The sequence below is a fragment of the Zophobas morio genome, unplaced genomic scaffold (genome assembly GCF_036711695.1).
Source record: "Zophobas morio isolate AGI-343-1 ecotype UQ-CSIRO unplaced genomic scaffold, CSIRO_AGI_Zmor_V1 ptg000046l, whole genome shotgun sequence".
NCBI lineage: Eukaryota > Metazoa > Arthropoda > Insecta > Coleoptera > Tenebrionidae > Zophobas > Zophobas morio.
The window spans coordinates 4764782-4773465 of record NW_026972151.1 but is presented as its reverse complement, the minus strand read 5'-3'; the positions used below and the strand labels follow the sequence as shown (position 1 = coordinate 4773465).

The window sequence follows — 8684 nt, the reverse complement described above, 5'->3', positions numbered from 1 at the left end:
ACCTGCTTGGCAAATTATAAATAGAACATCTGGGGTAATATAGGGAAGACCCAACGACACAAACAAAGTCATAAAAATTCTTTCTCCATTGTCCCTGAAACGGGACCAGGTTTTGAAGAGTTCATTCGTCGAATTTTGATTTTAGAAAGGCAATTATAAAGCGATGATGGGTACCAAAAAAATTAGAGAGTGGTTAATTTTTAATTTTATTAAATTTATTTCATCTAATGAAAAAATAACGCTCAACTTCTGCATTTACTATTCACCAGATGTTTGGGAGGTGCAGTCGGACCATCCCTTTTTTCAGTATTTATGTTTATTGAACTTCACACTCACAGTGACGCTTTCGAATTCCATTTGGCCATTTGGTTCACAACCACCGAACCTTTCTCGTGGATCCGTAACTCACTTCATTTTTAATGCAGTTTTGTGAAAATTTCTGCCAATCAGTGTGGATTGTATTTATACTAGGTAAGTTAATATAATTCTAATGAAGTAATCATTTTAATTTTTACGTGCTTCTGTTGTTTTTGATAACTGTACGTAAATAACAAAAACAGTTTTTCCAGATAAGCTGGAAATACGATCATTAATCACTGAAGATACTCCCGCTGATTTTGAAGAACTTACGGTGATTGTTTTTGAAAGTGAGGCGCTTTGCCATAAAATGTTGCAAAGGTATGTTACTGCAATTATTTATGAACTAGGTGCTAATGAACATAATTTTACTCTAGGCTTGAAACAAATACAAAAAATATGTGTGAAACAAAAAAATTCTAAAGGAAACGAGTGAACAAATCTCCAACATGAAAACGTCATCAAATCTGACAAATCAAAAAGAAAATAGTAATAGAAGATATGCCGCCAAGACCATAGCTAAACAAATTTTGAGGAATTAGAAGATTATCTTTGCCTAGTACAACAAGCAGGTTTCTTTGTAAGTTAAAAAAATACAATAAATTTATATGTACCTACATATAACATAATATTGGATATTATATACAGGTAGATGCCTGTAATACTATAACACTTTTTAGGAACCTACTAAACATGACACATTTCTCTTAACACGTTACATACATAGTGGGTTGCAGAAAAGTCTTATAGTGAAGCACCCTATATATTATACATACGGGGTGACTTCCAAATAGATTCGGAAAAAAATCCTTTAATTGTCACGCGGATTCAAAGTAATTAAATTGCTGCTCCAGTTTCAAGAAACAAATACGAAAGATCTAGTTAAATGTCGATGATGCAACAATGATTTTTTCAGTTTCCATTGTGACTAAATTTTTTCTTTGTTTTTGCTGTGTATTGCTTAGATGAAAATAAATGGCACTGAATAAGGTGTAGATCTTGATATTTTTTTCCTTGAATTAGGACTAGATAAAAGAAATTACTTAAAATTTTCTCTACTTCGTGATGTTGTGGCTTTATTTTCCGAACTTATTTCAGAGTCACTCTGTATAAACACAAAAATATACACTTTTTCTTATTTCAGGAACTGCTATTGTCCCAGATAGGTGGTAATGGGAAAAAGAGTAATGTGGGGCGTGTATTAAAAAAAATATTTTTCATCGAATTTGCTGTAGCTTGTTCGTTCACTAGGAAAATTCCAGAATGGCTGGGACAAAAACAATAATTATCATGGAAGGTATTTTTTTTGCAGTAAATATAACTATTACAGTTTTTATTTTTGAAGAAATTACCATAAAGACCCATTCCGCAATAGAAAAAGAAGTAGAACAACGCTGGTCAGAGTGGCTACGACATTCTAGTCAACGCCTGAAGAAAGAAAAAACGACGACGGTTTCTAGTTTCTGTGTCTTTTTTTAAGTGTAAATTATATTGTATTATTTTCGAATTAGGAAATCATATATATATTTATTTATTTATTTATATTATGAATTTATATTAATTTTTGTATTTTATTACTTATTATATATTATGTTTTTTCAAACCTTGAATAAAATGATACATATAAATGGCAACTAATCTTTTTGAACTGCCTATTCATATCGCATAGATCATGTTAATAAAATATACTGAGAGTCATATGTTTACGATGTTGCGATATATACGTAACGTCTATGTCCATTTAATACATTATATTGGCGTTAAAAATAAAACGTAACTGATACATCAAAATATAGAGAATCTAGCGACATACTAACACAACGTTATGACAATGTACCAGCGAGCACGTCTCTAGTCTGAAACAATGTGGATGTCACCAGTATGGTACAGGCATGGGTGACTGTTGATTACAGGGAAAGCACATGTACGCAGTTTGGGATGTAACAGCTAATGAGATCGTAGACAGAGTTAAGTGGCATTAACATCGCTACTACGTAACTGTGTTTACTGGGTTAAATTGGAACTGCTGTCTTATTGCAGATTCGGAGTCTACAGCTAAAAGCACGTATAATTGGTCTGAAACATTTTTTTTTATTCGTGATAGATGGCGGTGAATCGTAGAATTTTTTTCGATTTCTCCTACTGAGAATCTATACAAATGATTCTGTGATTCGTTGGCAATAAAAAACACCACGTTTGATGTAAATGCTCAAAACTCGTCGCCAAAAAAGCTTATTTATGTTGCAAATTTTGAATAACTTGGAAATTATTACATATAGAAATCTAAATGCCTAGCGAATAAACTACTTTTAGTGTAATCCAGGAACAACGTTGTGGACGAAGTAGTTTTCTGTTCCCTTCGGGGTAGTTGATTAACGTGGGTCCCCTTGTCTACCACGTATCAGGGTGCTTGATTTAGGTCCCTTCGTCGTTCAGGGTGCTTGATTTAGGTGAGTTCCCTCGCCTCATCATCTTTCAATTAAAGTAAGTTCTCAAAATGATGGCCCTCGAATTCAATGCTTATTGAATGAGATGTGTCTGCTGGAATTTCTGGGCAAGCATTTCTGATTTGCTCAATCATATTCTCACGGGTTGTTGGTTCTTGTTTGTAAACTTTGTCTTTGAGATAGTCCCACAAAAAGAAATCGGACGCACTAAGATCTGGTGATCTGGCAGGCCAATTTATCGGACCAGCGCTATCGATTTAGTGACCACTAAATCATGATCAAGTACTTCACGTACTACCATCGAATAGAGCTCTGGACAACCATCATGTTGAAACCACATGTTCTGTCGCACTTTTAAGCTCAAGTTTTCAAGTAATGTCGGTAATTTTCCAAAATGTCTCGGTACATTTCACTATTCAGGTTGCCTGCAATGATCAATGACCCATTTTTGATTATTTACAAAGAAAACGTGGTATTTTTTACTGCAAACAAATTGCAGAATTGCATGCATAAGTTCTCAGTAGGAGAAATCGAAAAAATTGAATTTCGTTTATTACAGCGTCATCTGTCATGAATCTAAAAAAATCTTTTAGACAAATCCTACGTACTTTTAACCGCAGAATCCGAATCCGTAATCAAAAATTCGGGGTTCCTATTTAAGTTTTCAAAGTTAATCCTCGCCCCATCTACAAGGAGGGGGAAAGGGGGCTAATTTTTTGCATTGATCTATTTCCTCCATGGAATGATTAAATTTTGTATCTAGACATTTTTTTGTGGAGAGCTTATTTTCGAGATAATTGAAAGTTTCAGTATTAAAAAAATCATCCCGTATTCTAAGTTAACCTCTTCATTACATCCATTTGTATTATCATCCCTTGACGACAAGATCAAAGAGTTTGTTTCATTCAAAGGCAAAGTTATGTCTGCGAAACTTAAGGGTAAGCTACAATGACTGATTAATAATAATAGTCAGACATATTCCTTCCATCTAGGTAACTCCTTTAATAAACCCCACTGTCCCTCATACCTATCTTTTACTTTCCATCTTCGAGTGAAAAATATCTCTAACACTGATTTTTCCAAAAAGAACTTAAATACAAACTCTGCTTTTGCCAGCCATATTTTAGAAATCAATAGTTCCTTTCATCCGATAATGTCGAAGTCCTATACATTTTGAATAAAAGCACTACTCTTACCTTTTTTGAAATACTCGAAATTTATTAGACAACCAAAGATCACAAATTAAATTCTAAATTGTGTTAACGAACAGACTTATTTCCTTACCCCATCCTGACTTATCTTGTTTTTACAACTAACCAACAAACAAACATTCCATTCTTGGTGCCAGGGCTTACAGTTTAGAACATAAAAATTTGGAAGTCTGTTCTTACCATATCACAGCAGTGCAAGAACTCTTCCCAGTGGACTTCGCACGAAGAGTAGAATTTTGCAATTGGTTTATGAATATGAACAACAACAGAGAATTGGCGCAAGAAATAATTTTTAGTGATGAAGCATGGTTTCACCTCAATGGATACATAAACTCACAAAATGAGAATTTGGAGTCATGAAAACCCACGTGAATTTATTGAACCATTGCAGCCTGGAAAACTTGGTGTGTGGGCAGCAGTGATCAAAGACGAATCATTGGACCAATATTAGTTCAAGGTAAACTATAAAAAAAATATCTGCAACCATTTTGTACTCTCATTTTTATTAGAAACACAAATAAATGTTGCTAGATATCGAAATGACGTTTTAGAGCCCTTTGTCAACCGTTTACACGATAGTGAATTGCAAAACGGATTCTTTCAACAAGATGGAGCACTGATTCATTATACAATGGACAACTTAAATTTCTTACGAAACTTCCCGTTTGATACTATTTACGAATCGTGCAATAACAATGAGTTAACAAAGGCTCTATAATAATTTCGTTCTTTGGTGACCGCATGGTTAGTCGAAATACAGTAATTCCTTGCCCACCTCGTTCCTATGATTTGACAACCTGTGATTTTTTCTTTTGGCTTTATCTTAAAAACACAATTTTTCAAACAGCGGTTGTAGATCTGTAGGACTTACAGCAAAGAATTGAACAAAAATGCCCGGAGATTAATAACATTCCCATTATGTTAGAAAGTGTTTTCAGAAATTTTGAGAGAAGGGTTTTAAGATGTATTGAAGCAGAGGGGCAACATTTTCAACATTTATTATAATATCAGACCTGTTTTTAATATAAATTTAAAACAAATAGTCTTATTTTCTCTCCTCACTTACTACATTAGAAAAAGTGGGGCTAGATTAGACGATCGACGATAGCATGGATTTTTAGCGACAAGTGTATTGTAATAATAAGAATTTGTCAAGTCATTTTTTTCAGATTTCTGTAAATAATATTTTCTTCAAATATTAGTACAACATGATTTATAACATTTTTAAAAGTGCAGATACATGAAATTAGAAGAAAGTGGCAGTAGATTTGAATTTAAAATTTCTCACCAACCGGCGTGATAGTTAATTCATTAATCTGCAATAAAAAAATCAGAGAACAAATTGATAATTTTCGATCAAATACCTGAACATTTTCAGATGTAGACAAGACGTATTCCACAGCTTCGGCAATATCTTCTGCCTTTAGTATTGGCATAGTAGCCATTAACTTTTTACGGTCCTCACCAAGCTTAGGATTAAGAGTTGTCATCTCGCTGGTTACTAACCCAGGACTGATACTCTACAACCACAAGTGTTAAACATGAACCCAAAGCGTTATCAAACCTTACGGTAGTTTTAATTTTGGAATCAATTGCATTCAATTCATGTCTCAGAGTTTCCGTCAAAGCAGTCACTGCGTATTTACTCGCCGTGTAGACATTAATCCCGGGAAAAGGAATCACTTTATGGCCAACTACACTGTTAATATGGATAATATGCCCTTTGATATTATTAGCAGACATTATCTTAACAGCCTCCCGAGTTGCAATACACAACCCCATAACATTCACATCGAAAGTTTGCTTCCAAGCCGCTGCATCTCCATCCCTCAGCAAATTTTCTTTAGAAATACCAGCATTGTTGATAAGGATGTGAACATGACCCAAATTTTTTTCAATCCATTTGAACGCATTCACGATGTCTTCTTCTTTGGTGATGTCGGTTTTAACAGCATGCAGTTTACCTGCTTTCCCAGAAAGTTGTTTAGCTTTTTCCTCGACGAGTTCGGAACGGCGAGCTAAACCAACGACCTGAAGAAAAAGAATTAATTCATTGTAATTAGTGGTCGAGGACTTACTATTAATCCTTTGCCCACGAGAAGTTCTGCAATCGCCTCACCTATTCCAGAACTTGCACCTGTCACTACAGCGACGTTTCCGACCCATCGATCTAGTGTAAGCACCATTGTGGACGTTCTTGTGAAGAGGCAGACTCACGACTGGGTGTTTAAATTGGATTATTATTAAATGATGTAACAGCGGCCTTGATAGTGAATTACTCGGTATTCTGTTCCTAAACAAGGCTCTATTATTAGGACGCATTTGTTTGTGTCTACATTATACGGTTCATTTGGAATTAATAACGGTATTTGAGTTACATAGTAAATGATGACTCTTCGTTTTTTATTAGATTAGATAACAAAGAACAAAGCAAATTTGCATCAATATACTGGGTGTTTCACCTAAAACTTTCAGAGCTTATATCTCATGTATTTTCCGGCCGATTTGATCAAATTTTTCATGTCAAAAATGTACAACCCTGATGGAACAACTTTGTGCTTGTTTTAAAATGCCTGAAATTTATTTATTTATTTATTTTTTTTTTTGAGAAAAGAGATAATCTATGTGTATGGACAATGTCGCAGAAATATGACTGAAACGATTCAAGTTCTGCATTAACGGCAATAGGTTACAAAATGCCACGAATTTTACAAGGCGATTACAAATGTGCATTCAGGAAGAAAGAGGAGTTTTTGAACATTTAGTGTAAAAAAACATTTAAAAAAAGTTGTGAAAATTTTCGAGAGTAAGTCAGTTTATAAATGCATTCACAATTTAAGTAGCAATTTAAAAAAAAATGAAAAAATGCGTCAAGAAATGAGAGTGAAGGAAAAAACACATCCAGAGTCTGCTGAAATGTTATAACAAAACCATCATTATCATGTTATTATACTTCCCAAATCTTGACTTGTAGCTAAGCAATAAGTTATCTGTTTATTCTTCTTAGTACTTAGTAGTTGGTGTCGTTTGCCACAATCAGTCTTATCTTAGCAGATTCTAGCCCCGTCCACACACGCTGTTCTCATTCAAATGATTTTATCTCTCTTCAATTGAGATCCACCTTTCATTCGGAGTAGACAAAGTGAATGACTGAAATGGAGGCGGGGTGGGTGGGCGTACTGAATTATATGTTCTTTTGTAAAGTGAGAATGCGAACTAGCAGAACGTAGGCTGTTAAGAAAAAGCGTTAATCGTATTTTTTGTTATACTACTTATTTGCTATAAGGAGGCTACGTTTAATCTTTTCCTACCACAAAATTGTGTAAAATAAAAATTTAACTCGAAAATACTGAATCTGTTTCGTTGTACTTTCGGTGCGAGGGAAGTTCTGTCGAAACAACTTTCGACCAATTTTTATAAATTGCGATATTTCAATTGGCGATTTTGGAAAAACGATTGGAGTTATCGAAGAAATGAGGCCGGAAATGACTTCTGCGGCTCGAAATCTACAGAAAATATATCTGGTTAAATTTCGAAAATCGTCGAAAGTGGGTCGAAACTTCCATAAAATTTCATTTTTGAAAATGTCGTTGATTCCAAAAATATAGGGTGTTTATGGTCAGGGAGTAATATTTTTTTGGAATTATTAGCTATTGTTGCTTAAGAAAACTTTATATTATTTTTGTTTATTAAAATTAAGGTTTATTTCTTCAATGTATGAAGTTGTTATGCAATTCCCTTTCAGATTTTTGGTAAATTCGCTGATCCGAATAAATCGTTAATTCGAACACACAATTTCCCCAATTAATTCGGATTATCGAAGTTACACTGAATAATAATTTGGCTGAAACAAGTGCAGCAAGATTTTTTTTTAATTAATGTATTTACATTCAGGAAATCTCATTATGGAATTAATTTTACTTCCCGAGCGTAAGCAAAGGAAGTATTGTAATCGAGTCCGTCGGCCGACTCTCTACTTTTACGTTTTCTCGATCTTTCATGACCCCTAGAAGACGAAGAAATAGGTCTCCCATTTCCGTCTGTCTGTCCGTCTGTCCGTCTGTCCGTCTGTCCGTCCGTCTGTCCGTCTGTCCGTCTGTCCGTCCGTCTGTCCGTCTGTCCGTCCGTCTGTCCGTCTGTCCGTCTGTTGTCCCGGATTTTTATTAGACAGATAATCTCCGAAAGTACTCGACCGATTGTTGTGAAATTTTGTACTTATATTAAGAATATCATGTAGATGGTAAAACGCTAACCAAAATTTGTCTAATCATCCCCACCACTAATGCGATGACGTCACTTCAAAATTGTACATAGTAAATAGGTTTTCAATTGTATAAAATAACATAGTCCTACACATGTAGTTTACAACTCTGAATCGACTTTTCACCCGAAACGTCCAGATTTTTGGAAAAAAAATCAAAATTATAAAACAACATTTTGAAATTTAATTTTTAATCTGCTAACCAGAATGCTTTGAAATGTTGCAGATGTTTTAAGGCTATAAAGAGCGTCATAAATCTTTAGTCAAAAAATATTTGCTTATCCCCTCCAAAAACTTGATGACGTCAGCTCAAAAGTTTGTGGAATAAATCATATCTAAAATGTACAAAATATGATGAGTCTGTACTTGTGATCTATCACTCCATTCATATTTTTTGGATTTGCATAT

General features: G+C 34.4%; 1 protein-coding gene across 1 annotated transcript; it reads right to left on the bottom strand.

The window, feature by feature from the left end:
• Positions 1 to 5171: 5171 nt before the first annotated feature.
• Positions 5172 to 6360, bottom strand: LOC135142054 (farnesol dehydrogenase-like). Its single transcript, XM_064073707.1, has 4 exons — positions 6094 to 6360; positions 5585 to 6046; positions 5380 to 5535; positions 5172 to 5331 (listed from the first exon to the last, which is right to left on the bottom strand). The coding sequence occupies exons 1-4, from the start codon at positions 6199 to 6201 to the stop codon at positions 5290 to 5292; spliced, it is 768 nt and encodes a 255-aa protein (XP_063929777.1). The 5' UTR covers positions 6202 to 6360; the 3' UTR covers positions 5172 to 5289.
• Between the last annotated feature and the right edge of the window lie 2324 nt (positions 6361 to 8684).